Source organism: Ranitomeya imitator, chromosome 5, assembly GCF_032444005.1.
Source record: "Ranitomeya imitator isolate aRanImi1 chromosome 5, aRanImi1.pri, whole genome shotgun sequence".
NCBI lineage: Eukaryota > Metazoa > Chordata > Amphibia > Anura > Dendrobatidae > Ranitomeya > Ranitomeya imitator.
The window spans coordinates 480,837,109-480,854,887 of NC_091286.1; the positions used below are offsets into that span (position 1 = coordinate 480,837,109).

At 44.3% G+C, this 17,779-nt stretch overlaps 1 protein-coding gene across 3 annotated transcripts in view; it reads left to right on the plus strand.

Annotated features, from left to right (window-relative positions):
• LOC138638232 (transient receptor potential cation channel subfamily V member 6-like) overlaps window positions 1-17,779 on the plus strand; it is a 129,224-nt gene that overhangs the window by 74,869 nt on the left and 36,576 nt on the right. For all 3 annotated transcript variants that reach the window (XM_069727381.1, XM_069727379.1, XM_069727380.1), the window contains one exon: window positions 5,805-5,977. In XM_069727381.1, the coding sequence (XP_069583482.1) occupies window positions 5,805-5,977 (173 nt within the window). The remainder of the gene's footprint in view (window positions 1-5,804; window positions 5,978-17,779) is intronic.

Sequence of the window (17,779 nt, forward strand, 5' to 3'; positions counted from 1 at the left end):
GCAGTGTCCTATTCCATTGAGAGGAATTGATGCTACGCCTTTGGCCAAGAATAAGCTTCAGTATTGGACCCAGCTGACCATGTGCATGGCTCCTGCGCACCAGGAGGATATTCGCTTTCTGGTGTTGCATAATCTGCATGATGTGGTCGTGTTGGGGTTGCCATGGCTACAAGTCCATAACCCAGTATTAGATTGGAAATCAATGTCTGTGTCCAGCTGGGGTTGTCAGGGGGTACATGGTGATGTTCCATTTCTGACTATCTCATCATCCACCCCTTCTGAGGTCCCAGAGTTCTTGTCTGATTTCCGGGATGTATTCAATGAGCCCAAGTCCAATGCCCTACCTCCGCATAGGGATTGTGATTGTGCTATCGATTTGATTCCTGGTAGTAAGTTTCCTAAGGGTCGACTGTTTAATTTATCTGTACCTGAGCACGCCGCTATGCGGAGTTACGTGAAGGAGTCTTTGGAGAAGGGTCATATTCGCCCGTCATCGTCGCCATTGGGAGCAGGGTTCTTTTTTGTGGCCAAGAAGGATGGTTCGCTGAGACCTTGTATTGATTACCGCCTTCTAAATAAAATTACGGTCAAATTTCAGTACCCCTTGCCGCTGCTGTCTGATTTGTTTGCTCGGATTAAGGGGGCTAGTTGGTTCACCAAGATAGATCTTCGTGGTGCGTATAATCTTGTGCGTATTAAACGGGGCGATGAATGGAAAACAGCATTTAATACGCCCGAAGGCCATTTTGAGTACCTGGTTATGCCATTCGGACTTTCTAATGCTCCATCAGTGTTTCAGTCCTTTATGCATGACATCTTCCGAGAGTACCTGGATAAATTCCTGATTGTATACTTGGATGATATTTTGGTCTTCTCGGATGATTGGGAGTCTCATGTGAAGCAGGTCAGAATGGTGTTCCAGGTCCTGCGTGCTAATTCTTTGTTTGTGAAGGGGTCAAAGTGTCTCTTTGGTGTTCAGAAGATTTCATTTTTGGGGTTCATTTTTTCTCCTTCTACTATCGAGATGGACCCTGTTAAAGTTCAGGCTATTTATGATTGGACTCAGCCAACATCTCTGAAGAGTCTGCAGAAGTTCCTGGGCTTTGCTAATTTTTATCGTCGCTTCATCGCTAATTTTTCTAGCATTGCTAAACCGTTGACTGATTTGACCAAGAAGGGTGCTGATGTGGTCAATTGGTCTTCTGCTGCTGCGGAAGCTTTTCAGGAGTTGAAGCATCGTTTTTCTTCTGCCCCTGTGTTGTGCCAACCAGATGTTTCGCTTCCGTTCCAGGTCGAGGTTGATGCTTCCGAAATTGGAGCAGGGGCTGTTTTGTCGCAGAGAAGTTCTGGTTGCTCGGTGATGAAACCATGCGCCTTCTTTTCCAGGAAATTTTCGCCTGCTGAGCGAAATTTTGATGTTGGCAACCGAGAGTTGCTAGCCATGAAGTGGGCATTCGAGGAGTGGCGTCATTGGCTTGAGGGAGCTAGGCATCGCGTGGTGGTCTTGACTGATCACAAAAACTTGACTTATCTCGAGTCTGCCAAACGGTTGAATCCTAGACAGGCTCGTTGGTTGCTTTTTTTCTCCCATTTTGACTTTGTGGTTTCGTACCTTCCGGGCTCTAAAAATGTGAAGGCGGATGCCCTGTCTAGGAGTTTTGTGCCCGATTCTCCGGGTTTGCCTGAGCCGGCGGGTATTCTCAAAGAGGGGGTAATTTTGTCTGCCATCTCCCCTGATTTGCGGCGGGTGCTGCAAAAATTTCAGGCTAATAGACCTGACCGTTGCCCAGCGGAGAAACTGTTTGTCCCTGATAGGTGGACGAATAGATTTATCTCTGAGGTTCATTGTTCGGTGTTGGCTGGTCATCCTGGAATCTTTGGTACCAGAGATTTGGTGGCTAGATCCTTTTGGTGGCCGTCTCTGTCGCGGGATGTGCGTTCTTTTGTGCAGTCCTGTGGGATTTGTGCTCGGGCTAAGCCCTGCTGTTCTCGTGCCAGTGGGTTGCTTTTGCCCTTGCTGGTCCCGAAGAGGCCTTGGACACATATCTCTATGGATTTTATTTCGGATCTCCCTGTCTCTCAAAGAATGTCGGTCATTTGGGTGGTTTGTGATCGCTTCTCTAAGATGGTCCATTTGGTGCCCTTGTCTAAATTGCCTTCCTCCTCTGATTTGGTGCCGTTGTTTTTCCAGCATGTGGTTCGTTTACATGGCATTCCAGAGAACATCGTTTCTGACAGAGGTTCCCTGTTTGTTTTGAGGTTTTGGCGAGCCTTTTGTGCTAGGATGGGCATTGATTTGTCTTTTTCCTCGGCTTTCCATCCTCAGAAAAATGGCCAAACTGAACGAACCAATCAGACCTTGGAAACATATCTGAGATGCTTTGTTTCTGCTGATCAGGATGATTGGGTGTCCTTTTTGCCTTTGGCTGAGTTCGCCCTTAATAATCGGGCCAGCTCGGCTACTTTGGTTTCGCCGTTTTTCTGCAATTCTGGGTTCCACCCTCGTTTCTCTTCAGGGCAGGTTGAGTCTTCGGACTGTCCTGGTGTGGATATTGTGGTGGATAGGTTGCAGCAGATTTGGACTTATGTAGTGGACAATCTGACTTTGTCCCAGGAGAAGGCTCAACGTTTCGCTAACCGCAGGCGCTGTGTGGGTCCCCGACTTCGTGTTGGGGATTTGGTTTGGTTGTCATCTCGTTATATTCCTATGAAGGTTTCCTCTCCTAAATTTAAGCCTCGTTTCATTGGTCCATATAGGATTTCTGAGGTTCTTAATCCTGTGTCTTTTCGTTTGACTCTTCCTGCTTCTTTTTCCATCCATAACGTGTTCCATAGGTCATTGTTGCGGAGATACATGGCACCTGTGGTTCCATCTATTGATCCTCCTGCTCCGGTTTTAGTTGAAGGGGAATTGGAGTATATAGTGGAGAAGATTTTGGATTCTCGTGTTTCGAAACGGAAACTCCAGTATCTGGTTAAGTGGAAAGGTTATGGTCAGGAAGATAATTCCTGGGTCTTTGCCTCTGATGTCCATGCTGCCGATCTGGTTCGTGCCTTTCATGTGGCTCATCCTGGTCGGCCTGGGGGCTCTGGTGAGGGTTCGGTGACCCCTCCTCAAGGGGGGGTACTGTTGTGAATTCTGTGGCCAAGCTCCCTTCTGTGGATGAGAGTGGTACTGCGGCTTCTGAGTTTCCTTTCTCAGGTGATGAGGTTAAGTCGTTAGGTGCTGCTCTATTTAACTCCACCTGGTGCTTTGATCCTGGCCTCCAGTCAATGTTCTAGTATTGGTCTTGCTTCCTCCTGGATCGTTCCTGTGGCCTGTCTATCCTGCATAAGCTAAGTTTTGCTTGTGTTATTTTTTGTATGCTATTTTTTCTGTCCAGCTTGCTATATTGGTTTTTCTTGCTTGCTGGAAGCTCTGAGACGCAGAGGGAGCACCTCCGTACCGTTAGTCGGTGTGGAGGGTCTTTTTGCCCCTCTGCGTGGTTGTTTGTAGGTTTTTGTGTTGACCGCAAAGCTATCTTTCCTATCCTCGGTCTATTCAGTAAGTCGGGCCTCACTTTGCTAAATCTATTTCATCTCTGTGTTTGTATTTTCATCTTACTCACAGTCATTATATGTGGGGGGCTGCCTTTTCCTTTGGGGAATTTCTCTGAGGCAAGGTAGGCTTATTTTTCTTCCTTCAGGGCTAGTTAGTTTCTCAGGCTGTGCCGAGTTGCATAGGGAGCGTTAGGCGCAATCCACGGCTACCTCTAGTGTGGTGTGTTAGGATTAGGGATTGCGGTCAGCAGAGTTCCCATGTCTCAGAGCTCGTCCTTTGCTTTTGGTATTTGTCAGGTCACTTTGTGTGCTCTGAACTTCAATGTCCATTGTGGTTCTGAATTACCTGTTCATAACAGAGGAGGTGTGATGGTGTGGGGGTGCTTTGCTAGTGATACTGTTGGGGATTTATTCAAAATTGAAGACATACTGAACCAGCATGGCTACCACAGCATCTTGCAGCGGCATGCTATTCCATCCGGTTTGCGTTTAGTTGGACCATCATTTATTTTTCAACAGGACAATGACCCCAAACACACCTCCAGGCTGTGTAAGGGCTATTTGACCAAGAAGGAAAGTGATGGGGTGCTATGCCAGATGACTTGGCCTCCACAGTCACCATACCTGAACCCAATCGAGATGGTTTGGGGTGAGCTGGACTGCAGAGTGAAGGCAAAAGGGCCAACAAGTGCTAAGCATCTCTGGAAACTTCTTCAAGATTGTTGGAAGACCATTTCCGGAGACTACCTCTTGAAGCTCATCAAGAGAATGCCAAGAGTGTGCAAAGCAGTCATCAAAGCAAAAGGTGGCTACTTTGAAGAACCTAGAATATAAGACATATTTTCAGCTGTTTCACACTTTTTTTGTTAAGTATATAGTTCCACATGTGTTAATTCATATTTTTTATGCCTTCAGTTTGAATTTACAATTTTCATAATCATGAAAATACAGAAAAATCTTTAAGTGAAAGGTGTGTCCAAACTTTCGCTCTGTACTGAACATATACATAAACACCTGCTGGTTTATTATAGCACAGCATAAACCGTGGCAGGGTATAACAAAATGAACATGGAATTTCTGGCCTAATGGCAAAACAAAAGATAAAGTATAACAGAGTCCTTATCTCTGCGGGATTCGCCTGCTCAGAACGCCAAAAGTCCTCAACTTCACCCGGAGCTACCATCTGGAGACTTTCCTCTCCAAACACACAACAGAGAATAAAAACACAGTAGCTGGACATTTAACATCCCCAACCACACCCTTGAGGTGGAGATATGGTGAGTAGGGTTCCCGCTCATCTCTTACACATAATCACAAAAAACCCAAACCCTTGTACTGGTTGCTTAAGCCACTCAGCACATAGCATGCTGGAGAGAAACTTATGGGTTTCATATCATGTATGGCAACCTACGTGACACATCCCCCCTTAGAAGTTTTCTCCAGCATGTTATGTGCTGAGAAAGATTTTTGTGGACGACTGAAGAGTGGGTTTGATGCAGTCTGCCAGATCTCCACCCGACCCCAGGATGAGGTCTACATGGTAAATACACAGCTCTCAGATTCACTCGTTGTTCAGTAGGCCTGGTGAGAGGAACTCCAGAGCAGTATGTACTGATAAGGAAAGCTGAACCGGTGTATGTTTGTTTTCCTGAGCAGGCAGGTCCCTGCAATAACACGAATTGTGCTGTATTGTCATGTTTTGTTTTCTTAGGCCAAAAAGGTTGTGTTTATTTTTGCTTACTCTGCACTGGCTTATACTGAACCCTTAATAATAATAAATAATAATTTTATTTATATAGCGCCAACATATTCCGCAGCGCTCTCCAATTATAGAGGGGATTTGTACAGACAATTGACATTACAGCATAACAATAATCACAGTTCAAAATAGATACCAAGAGGAGTAAGGGCCCTGCTCGCAAGCTTACAATCTATGAGGAAAAAGGGGAGACACAGGAGGTGGATGGTAACAATTGCATTAATAAACCAGTGAGAGACTTAAAGAGACAGTGTACATGTATCTACCTTTGTGTGCAGCCGAGTGAGCCGATCTGCCAAAATACATACTGTATATATTGTGTTAGATAACACTAATTGTTCTTTCATCAGTAAACCGGGCAGCATGTATGAGCTGTCAGGTTCCCCTTCAGACATAAAATTCATTTTGAAGTATAAAAATAAAAAGTATATTTTACATCAAATGCAAAACATCTCAAGAGCTAACTTTGAATAACTACTGACAAATGTTAATTGTTTGTCCTAAGGTAACACAGTATTCCACATTCTTGTTCTCCACCCAAACAAATCAATGGCCTGCAAGACTTATGATTATTTAGGGTCACTGATTTCAAAAGAAAAGATGTTGCATCTAGAAAACATTACCAACAACAAAGGACTGACGCCATTAAAACTGGCTGCACAAGAAGGAGATGTGCTGGTAAGACCACAATGAAAGGCAGCTTATATTTTTAAAGTGGTACGAAACATCAAGAATAGAAATAAAGCTGAAGATAAAAGAGTTAGTAAAATATTGTTTAACCATTTGCAGTTGAATGGGCTCTGTAGCCAAGGAGACATGTACATCCACACAGTTTTCTGGGTATGTGCACACGTTGCGGATTCTCTGCGGATCCGCAGTATTTTTTGCGCTGCAGAAACGCTGCAGATCCGCAATTGATTTACAGTACAATGTAAATCAATGAGAAAAAAAATGCTGTGCTGATGGTACGGAAAATTCCGTGCGGAAACGCTGCGGATTAAAAGAAGTAGCATGTCACTTCTTTTTTGCGGATCTGCAGCGATTTTGTACCCATTCCATTATAGAAATCCGCAGGGGTAAAAAAAAAATCTGCAAAAAATCCGCAGCAAAACCGCACAAAAAATGCTGCGTATCCGCACAAAAAACGCAACAAATCCACAGCTGCGTTTTCTGCCAAGACATGCAGAATCCGCACCAGAAATTCCTTAGGCTAATCCGTAATGTGTGCACATAGCCTAAAGGAGTTCTCTGCGTGTGAAATATTGTAATATAGACCTTAGTAATTACCTCTGATCTCTAGATATATATTAATGTTATATTTTACATACATGTCTACATATCTAGTCATGGTCTATGTATGGAAACCTAGAAAAGGGAACATGGTAGCTGATACATGCTGGCCAATTTGCGGGCAGCATGTATCAGGTACTGGCTGTATTAACCCATTACTTGCCAAATTAACATTTTTACAAGTACGGATTTTTCAGAAAAGGGCATCCCAATATTCAATTAAAAATGACAATGACATGATTTCCTATTTTGAAAATATTCATTTTACAAACACAAAAAATTGGACCTAATTATAAAAATTATAAAATCTTAGTTGCTAGAAGCTAAATATTAGGCGTCCCAAAAAAAGGACATTGGTAGATAATGGGTTAACTCCACCATGTATGTATGACTCTGAAACACTGCGGCATTTCAAAGAAAAACATACTGTAAAGGGAACCGGTCAGGTTCTCCATGCCCTCGAACCCAGCAGCATTTGTGTATGTATTCCTAAATTCCCTGCCTAATCAGCCCATTATAATGTTATTCACTTAAATCCATGTGTAAAAAATGTACGACCACCATTCTTCTTTTGCTAATTATTAGGCCTTTGCCTAGTTGACGGTATATAGCTTACCCAGACTAGTCAGCCCTCAGGGGCGTGATAACATGATTTGCAAAAGCCAGCATCATTGCCATCTCCCTGCAAATCTCTCACATACGAGCGGCTCTATTCAGCAACATCATTGCACCTCTGAAACCTGACGTAAGCTTCCCAGCTTCAGAGGAGCACTGCGCATGACCGAAAGTACAGAAGATATATGTGAGCCGTCTCTGCACTTTCAGTCATGTACAGTGCGCCTTGAAACCAGTGGGAAGCATACACCCAGCTTCAGAGATGCAGTAACATAACTGAAGAAAGCCGCGCACATAGGGGTGTGATAACATGCAAATAGGGCTGACTAGCCTGGAAAAACTAATGCTCCATTGAATAGTTAAAGGCCTCATTAGCCTAAGAAAAACTGAGCTTATAAATACTTTTTTTAAACATGGATTTAAGTGACTAACTGTTAGGAGTCATGTTCCCGCCGCTGCACCATGTCTGCTGCGGTCTCTCATTCTGCATCAGCCGCAATGGAGCCTGCTCAGCGGAGTCGTTGGTCCCAGCGTCTCGCTCAGTCTGATTCTGTGCAAAGGGTTACTGCTGCCTTTCCAGGCTCTGCCATTGTAGCCTGTACTGATCAGCGGCGAGCAGACGTCTCTGAGACTAAGGCTGGGTTCCCATTGCGTTATGGGACCGTGTTTAACGGACAGCGTTGCACGGCGAAATTAACGCCATGCAACGCGCCCATTGAAGGCAATGGGAACGCGCTTCACTAGCGCGTGCCATGTTCGGCACGCACTAGCGACGCGCCGGTGATTCGTCCGAGGCGCGCCCGCGGTCCGTTCCCCGCTCTCGCAGATCGGGGATCTGCGAGAGCGGGGACGTTACCGCGACCCCAACCGCAGCCCCATAGAAAACATTGCGTTAGCGCAATCCACTAGCGCTAGCGCTAAACGGATTGCACTAACACAATGTGACCCTAGCCTAAGTCCTGCTTTTTCCCTTCTGAGCATGCCCAAAGGAAGACCTCTCAGTGGAGGTCTGGGATCACATGCTCAGGTACTGCAGTAGCTCCTATTGGTCCTCTAGGAGGGTCTTGAAGTTCCTCAGTTACTATAGCAGTTCTCATATGTGCTCTAAGAGGGTCCTGAACTTGCTGCAGCTATAAAAGGTTCGCATGGCCGCACAGCCATGCGCTAGTATACTCTTGTTTACGTGTGTGTGTTGTGAGCGAAAGTCGCTCTTTAACCCCTTAGCGACCGCCGATACGCCTCTTAACGGCGGCCGCTAAGGGTACTTAAACCACAGCGCCGTTAATTAACGGCGCTGTGGAAAAAGTCCATAGCGCCCCCCAGAGGCCGATTTTCTCCGGGGTCTCGGCTGCCGAGGGTAGCCGAGACCCCAGAGAACATGATTCGGGGGGTTTTTAACCCACCCCGCATTTGCGATCGCCGGTAATTAACCGTTTACCGGCGATCGCAAAAAAAAAAAAAAAAAAAGCGATCTCTTTTTAATTTCTCTGTCCTCCGATGTGATCGCACATCGGAGGACAGAGAAAAGGGGTCCCAGGTGGCCCCCCAATACTCACCTAGCTCCCCCGATGCTCCTCGTGTCTCCCGGTGGGCGCCGCCATCTTCAAAATGGCCGGCACCGGGAGAATCTTTGGGGTCTCGGCTGCCGGGGGTAGCTGAGACCCCAAAGAGCACAATCGGGGTCGGTATTACCGAACCCCTGTTTTGCGATCGCCGGTAATTAACTGTTTACCGGCGACCGCAAAAAAAAAAAAAAAAAAGTAAAGTGTAATTCTCTGTCCTCTGATGTGATCGCACATCAGAGGACAGAGAAATAGGGGGATTCGGGGACCCTAGCATACTCACCTAGGTCCCTGGATCCTCTTGCTGCTCCTCCTGGCCGCCGGCAGCAGAACATGGCGGACGCATGCCCAGTGCGCCCGCCATCTGTCTCCATCTGCCGGCCGGCAGGAGAACAGCAGTTGGGGCTAAAATTAGGGGTAGGGTTAGGGGTAGGGTTAGGTTAGGGTTAGGGTAGGGTTAGGGTTTGGGTTAGGGTTAGGGTTAGGGGTAGGGTTAGGTTAGGGTTAGGTTAGGGGTAGGGTTAGGGGTAGGGTTAGGGGTAGGGTTAGGTTAGGGTTAGGGGTAGGGTTAGGTTAGGGTTAGGGTTAGGGGTAGGGTTAGGGTTAGGTTAGGGTTAGGTTAGGGTTAGGGTAGGGTTAGGTTAGGGTTAGGGTTAGGGTTAGGGGTAGGGTTAGGGGTAGGGTTAGGGTTAGGTTAGGGTTAGGTTAGGGGTAGGGTTAGGGGTAGGGTTAGGGGTAGGGTTAGGTTAGGGGTAGGGTTAGGTTAGGGGTAGGGCTAGGGTTGGGGCTAAATTTAGGGTTAGGGTTGGGGCTAAATTTAGGGTTAGGGTTGGGGCTAAACTTAGGGTTAGGCTTCTTTCACACTTACGTCGGTACGGGGCCATCGCAATGCGTCGGCGCGACATACCGACGCACGTTGTGAAAATTGTGCACAACGTGGGCAGCAGCTGTAGTTTTTCAACACATCCGCTGCCCAATCTATGTCCTGGGGAGGAGGGGGCGGAGTTACGGCCACGCATGCACGGTCAGAAATGGCGGATGCGACGTACAAAAAAAGTTTCATTGAACGTTTTTTTGTGCCGACGCTCCGCCAAAACACAACTGATCCAGTGCACGACGGACGCGACGTGTGGCCATCCGTCAATACAAGTCTATGGGCAAAAAACGCATCCTGCGGGCACATTTGCAGGATCCATTTCTTGTCCAAAGCGACGGATTGCGACGGAATGCCAAACGACGCAAGTGTGAAAGTAGCCCTAGGGCTAGGGTTAGGGTTGGGGCTAAAGTTAGGGCTAGGGTTGGGGCTAAAGTTAGGGTTAGAGCTGGGATTAGGGTTAGGGTTTGGATTAGGGTTCGTATTAGGGTTAGGGTTGGCATTAGGGTTACGCTTGGGATTAGGGTTAGGTTTGGGATTAGGGTTAAGGTTAGGGTTGTGATTAGGGGTGTATTGGGATTAGGGTTAGGTTTGAGGTTAGGGTTGAGATTAGGATTAGGGGTGTGTTGGATTTAGGGTTTTGATTAGGGTTATGGTTAGGGTTGACATTAGGGTTGTTTTGGGGTAAGGGTTGTGATTATGGTTAGGGTTAGTGATTAGGATTATGGATGAGGTTGGGATTAGGGTTAGGGGTGTGTTGGGGTTAGGGTTGGAGCTAGAATTGGGGGGTTTCCACTGTTTAGGTACATCAGGGGGTCTCCAAACACGACAGCCAATTTTGCGCTCAAAAAGTCAAATGGTGCTCCCTCCCTTCTGAGCTCTGCCGTGCGCCCAAACAGTGGGTTACCCCCACATATGGGGCATCAGCGTACTCGGGATAAATTGGACAACAACTTCTGGGGTCCAATTTCTCTTGTTACCCTTATGAAAATAAAAACTTGGGGGCTACAAAATCTTTTTTGTGAAAAAAAAAATATTTTTTATTTTCACGACTCTGCATTCTAAACTTCTGTGAAGCACTTGGGCATTCAAAGTTCTCACCACACATCTAGATAAGTTCCTTGGGGGGTCTAGTTTCCAAAATGGGGTCACTTGTGGGGGGTTACTACAGTTTAGGTACATCAGGGGCTCTGCAATCGCAACATAATGCCCACAGACCATTCTATCAAAGTCTGCATTCCAAAAAGGCGCTCCTTCCCTTCCGAGCTCTGCCGTGCGCCCAAACAGTGGTTTACCGCCACATATGGCGCATCAGCGTACTTGGGATAAATTGGACAACAACTATTGCAGTCCAATTTCTCCTGTTACCCTTGTGAAAATAAAAACTTGGGGGCTACAATATCTTTTTTGTGGAAAAAAAAATATTTTTTATTTTCACGACTCTGCATTCTAAACTTCTGTGAAGCACTTGGGCATTCAAAGTTCTCACCACACATCTAGATAAGTTCCTTGGGGGGTCTAGTTTCCAAAATGGGGTCACTTGTGGAGGGTTTCTACTGGTTACGTACATCAGGGGCTCTGCAAACGCAACATAATACCATTCTATCAAAGTCTGCATTCCAAAACGGCGCTCCTTCCTTCCGAGCTCTGCCGTGCGCCCAAACAGTGGTTTACCCCCACATATGGGGTACCAGCATACTCAGGACAAATTGGACAACAACTTTTGGGGTCCAGTTTCTCTTGTTACCCTTGTGAAAATAAAAAATTGGTGGCTAAAATATCTTTTTTGTGGAAAAAAAAATATTTTTTATCTTCACGGCTCTGCATTATAAACTTCTGTGAAGCACTTGGGCATTCAAGGTTCTCACCACACATCTAGATAAGTTCCATGGGGGGTCTAGTTTCCAAAATGGGGTCACTTGTGGGGGATTTCTACTGTTTAGGCACATCAGGGGCTCTCCAAACGCGACATGGCGTCCGATCTCAATTCCAGCCAATTCTACATTGAAAAAGTAAAACGGCACTCTTTCTCTTCCAAGCTCTGCGGTGCGCCCAAACAGTGGTTTACCCCCACATATTGGGTATCGACGTACTCAGGAGAAATTGCACAACAACTTTTGTGGTCTAATTTCTCCTGTTACCCTTGTGAAAATAAAAATTTGTGGGCAAAAAGAGCATTTTTGTAGAAAAAATGCAATTTTTTTTTTTCACGGCTCTACGTTATAAACTTCTGTGAAGCACATGGGGGTTCAAAGTGCTCGCCACACATCTAGATAAGTTCCTTAAGGGGTCCAGTTTCCAAAATGGTGTCACTTATGGGGGGTTTCCACTGTTTAGGCACATCAGGGGCTCTCCAAACGCGACATGGCGTCCAATCTCAATTCCAGCCAATTCTACATTGAAAAAGTAAAACGGCACTCCTTCTCTTCCAAGCTCTGCGGTGCGCCCTAACAGTTGTTTACCCCAACATATTGGGTATCAGCGTACTCAGGAGAAATTGCACAACAACTTTTGTGGTCTAATTTCTCCTGTTACCCTTGTGAAAATAAGAATTTGTGGGCAAAAAGATCATTTTTGTGTAAACAAAAGCGATTTTTTATTTTCACGGCTCTACGTTATAAACTTCTGTGAAACACTTGGGGGTTCAAAGTGCTCACCACACATCTAGATAAGTTCCTTAAGGGGTCTAGTTTCCAAAATGGTGTCACTTGTGGGGAGTTTCCACTGTTTAGGTACATCAGGGGCTCTCTAAATGTGACATGGTGTCCGATCTCAATTCCAGCCAATTCTGCATTGAAAAAGTCAAACGGCGCTCCTTCACTTCTAAGTTCTGCGGTGCGCCCTAACAGTGGTTTACCCCCACATATGGGGTATTGGCGTATTCAGGAGAAATTGCATAACAAAATTTATGGTTACATTTCTGTTTTTACACTTGTGAAAATAAAAAAAATGGTTCTGAATTAAGATGTTTGCAAAAAAAAGTTAAATGTTCATTTTTTCCTTCCACATTGTTTCAGTTCCTGTGAAGCACGTAAAGGGTTAATAAACTTCTTGAATGTGGTTTTGAGAACCTTGAGGGGTGTAGTTTTTAGAATGGTTTCACACTTCATTATTTTCTATCATATAGACCCCTCAAAATGACATCAAATGAGATGTGGTCCCTAAAAAAAAATGGTGTTGTAAAAATGAGAAATTGCTGGTCAACTTTTAACCCTTATAACTCCCTAACAAAAAAAAAATTTGTTTCCAAAATTGTGCTGATGTAAAGTAGACATGTGGGAAATGTTATTTATTAACTATTTTTTATGACATATCTCTCTGATTTAAGGGCATAAAAATACAAAGTTTGAAAATTGCAAAATTTTAAAAATTTTCGCCATATTTCCGTTTTTTTCATAAATAATCGCAAGTAATATCGAAGAAATGTTACCACTAACATGAAGTACAATATGTCACGAAAAAACAATCTCAGAATCAGCGGGATCCGTTGAAGCGTTCCAGAGTTATAACCTCATAAAGTGACAGTGGTCAGAATTGCAAAAATTGGCCTGGTCATTAAGTACCAAATTGGCTCTGTCACTAAGGGGTTAAACATCCCCTCCCTTGTGTTTGAATGCTCGCGTAAGGAGGATGATTGCAATCTAGCGCCCGACTTGTTACCAACACAAGTACACAAACAGCGTCTATTGCTGTGACCGCTAGTGTGGCGCCGTGCGCTATCTCCGCGCTTTCCTAACCCAAGTCTGGGTGGTTAGTGGTGTCCACCAGTGCGGCACCGCATGCACTCTCGTGCTACTTTATTATCATTTCTGTTACGTGCGGTACTGCGGCCCTGTGACACAACAGGGCTTGCTTCTTTCACAGGGTGAAGCTAACCCGTGTGTGTATCCTCATTGTACCGCCATATAGTTCATCATTGCTTAGCAGCAGGTTCCATCTCTGCACGGTGGACCCCGAGCTGCAAACGCACCTTGTTCCTTTTCTCTAATTATTTGGTGCGCTCCGCTAGGCCTAACACTAACATTATACATGGATGGTTAGGCAGGGAATTTATCAAAATATATGTGAATGCTCCTGGGTTGAAGGGCATGGGGAACCGGACAGGTTGCCCTTAAATGCCACCATAGTGACAAGTTTCTGCCTACGAGCGTGTATAGTCAAAGATCCATCACTCAAAGGCAGCGGGCAGGGAAAAGATCCCAGGGACCACCTTTATGACTAGTCTACAGTGCAGCTCAGTCCCCTGCGCTATTTTCTCTGGAACGCCGCACTTTTTCACAGTTAAACATACCTGGCTGGGTTAATACAGCCAGTGCCGGATACATGCTGCCCTCGGATCGTGCAGCATATATCAGCATATATCAGCTGTCCGGTTCCCTTTAATGTAAATAAAAAAGTACATAATATAAAAAAAGTAAAACCAACAGAAGAAACATTTGCCTATACTATCTGTCAGATTGCTGTCTGTAGAGAACACAGGGTTAATTTTCTGCTAAACCCTTCCATTTTTTAAAAACTGAAAATTGCGTTAAAATAAATGACATAAAAGTGGAGGGGACTTTTATGATATTATTAATCAGATTACACCAGGTTTTGGTTTAAACTGAATTCCAAAGAATCCCAGTTTGCATATAAAGTTGCAAAATTGTACAAAATTTTCACTTTGTGCGCAAAGGTTGAAAAGTGGGTGTGGTTTACAGGGTGGGAGTGGCCAAGAACTCCTAGCTAGAAAATAAACCTTTGTGTTGTCAGCTCAGCATTGTGTTGCATGGGGTTCACAAGGGGCGGAGATGGACTCCTGAACCGTGAGACTGACTCCATGGCCGGCAAAAATTGAGAAATAAAACATCACATGGAGATTCCATAAAAGAATGCCGTTTTCTTCAGGACAAAAATAAAACATATATACAGCTACTTAGGCTGTGTATTCAGCATATGGACTTTTCAATAAGTGTTGAAGAAATTTAAATTGTCTATGTACTGCAGAATTTTTTCCACTTAAAGCTATAAAATGGTGCAAATTTTGTAGCAAATCCAACAAATGTAGATTGTATTTTCTGCATCTAGGACATTCCAAAATGTGACAAATTTATTTACTTTTTTAAGAAATTCAGGGAAATTTTCCCTGTATTTTTTTTCTGGTATACATGCCAGTCTTAACCCCTTAACCCCAGAAGCTTTTTTCAGATTTGCGTTTTCATTTTTTGCTCCCCTTCTTCATAGAGCCATAACTTTTTTGTTTTTCCGCAAAATATGGCTTGTTTTTTGCAGGACAAGTTGCACTTTTGAACTACACCATTGGTTTTACCATGTCATGAACTAGAAAGCGGGAAAAAATTCCAAGTGCGGTGAAATTGAAAAAAAAGTGCAATCCCACACTTGTTTTTTGATTGGCTTTTTTACTAGATTCCCTAAATGCTAATAATGACCTGCCATTATGATTCTTCAGGTCATTACAAGTTCATAGACACCAAACATGTCTAGGTTCCTTTTTATCTAAGTGTTGAAAACAAATTCCAGACTTTGTTAATGTCACGGTGACCAAAAATACGTAATTCTAGCATTTTGACTTTTTTTCTCGCTACGTCATTTAGCAATTAGGTTAATACTTTATTTAATTGATAGATCGGGCAATTGTGAACACGGTGATACCAAATATGTGTAGGTTTGATTTTATTTTTATTGTTTTATTTTGAAAGAGGCGAAAGGGGGTGATTTGAACTTTTTTATATTTTTAAAACATTTTTTACTTTTGGCATGCTTCAATAGTCTCCATCGGAGGCTAGAAGCTGCCACAACCCGGTCGCCTCTGCAACATAGAGGCGATGATCAGATCGCCTCTATATAGCAGAATTAGTCACTTGCTATGAGCGCCGACCACTGAGTGGCGCTCACAGCAAGCCGACACTGACAACCATAGACCTCCAGTTGTCATGCCAACACACCAGTGACCCCACGATCACATGACACGGGTCACCGGTGGGCGGATTTCCGGCGCGATTGCTGGAGGCACTTGTTAAATGCCACTGTCAGTGCTTGACAGTGGCATTTAACTGGTTAATATCCGCTGCTATTGCGGGCACATGTCAGCTGTTCAAAAGAACAGGAAAGATGTGGACTCACTGCCGGAGCCCACATCAAAGGAAGGGAGTCCGACATCGACGTAAATGTACGCCTGATGTTGGAAAGGGGTTAAAGGAGTTGTCCAAGACTATTTGATTTATTTAGATATAGCCCTAAGAACTAAAAGGCAGGTAGTTGCTAACTACCTATCTGTTCTGTCCAGCGCTGACCTAGTTCAGCTCAGAGCCATCATGGACCGTTCCTGCTGGTGATTCTGTGGCTTCCACTGATGTTACAGCAAACAGAGCTGCAGCTTCTTCTGCTCTGTTGATGGGGTGTGACTGCCGATGTCATGCTGACTGACAGCCTAACTGTTGACGGTGCTTAACTGCAGAGATCCAGCTGTCAATCAGCATGATGGCGGCAGTCATGCCCTACAATACAACAGCCTGAAAGAAGAAGAACTGCTCTGCTGATGTAGAGCACCAGACTCGCCTGCATAAAGAGTCCATGATCAATTTGGGTAGAACAGGTAGGTAGTTAGCAACTTTCTGCCTGTTAGTTCTTAGGCTCATAGAAAAATAAATGAAATAGTCCCAGATAATCCATTTAACCTCTTCACGACCTTTGACGTATAGGTACGTCCAAGATCGTGTCCCTGCCTTTGATGCTGAGCCCACATCTTTCCCTGCAAATGACACCCGATATGATCAACTGTCCTGTGCCTATAACAGACTCAGACAGCGGCATTTAGCACGCGCTGGGTGGAAGCGTGTCAGAAGTCCTGCCCATCGGTGCCCCCGTCACTTGATCACAGGGCGTCAATGGGTTGTTATGACATCCGGGGATCTCCAGAAGACCCCTGTGCCTGTCATTGTGAATTTCCTATGAACGCCAGCTAGCGGTTAGCATTCAGAGGAGATAGTGATTTCTGCTATACATAGCAGTGCTGAATGCCTGTTATCTGCAGCACAGGTGATCGGACGATAGCAGCTACAAGTTCCCTAAGGAGACTAGTGAAGCCAAAAAAAGATTTAAAAAACCCCACAAGAGTTCAAATCACCCCCCTTTTGCACCATTGAAAATAAAACAATACAAAATACACATATTTGGTATTGCTGTGTTCAGAAATGTCAGCGCTATCAAAAAATAAAGTAAATTAATCAGATCAGGAAACGGCATAATGAGGAACAAAATAGAAATGCCAGAATTAATTTTTTTTTGCCATTGTAGCATTGCAATAAACTGCAACAATGGGCGATCAAAACATCACATCTACCCCAAAATGGTATCAATAAAAACATCAACAATGAAAAATAAGCCCTCACCCAGCCCCAGATCCTGAAAAATGGAGACGATATGTGTCTCGGAAAATGGCGACATAAGCTCTTTTTTTTTTCTTACAAACTTTGGATTTTTTTTCACCACTTAAATAAAGAACCTATACAGGTTTGGTGTCTGAATACTCATACTGGCCTGGGGAATCATATTGCCAGGTCATTTATAGCCTTTAGTGATCATGGTAAATGAAAAAATAACAAAACAATTGTGGAACTGCCCTTTTTTTTTGCAATTTCACTGCACTTGGAATTTTTATTCCGATTTTCCAGTACACTATATGGTAAAATTAATGGAGTCATTCAAAAGTACAACTCATCCCGCAAAAAACAACTCCTCATATGGCTATATTAATGGAAAAATAAAAAAAAGTTATGGCTCTGGGAAGAAGGGGAGCAAAAAACGAACGATGGAAAATGAAAGGTGGTGGAGGGGTTAATAAATCTACTTGATCTTCCAATAGAATTATGCTATAATTGCATGAGCCTTACTATACTAAGACAAAAAGCTAGACAGCAGAGATCCTGGCCACCATTAATATAAAATTTAAGGGCAGATGCTATGATAAATCAGAAAAAGCTCCTGCAGTATGTCCCGTCATATGAACTCTAAGGCTTATGTACCCCAGATATCCCTTTTGCCTTCGTATAAGCCATAGTAGCACTTTGTACAAATACTGTATGACATTGTGCATAAGTTCTAAAATGCACCTCCTATTTCACACGTTGTATTATCATG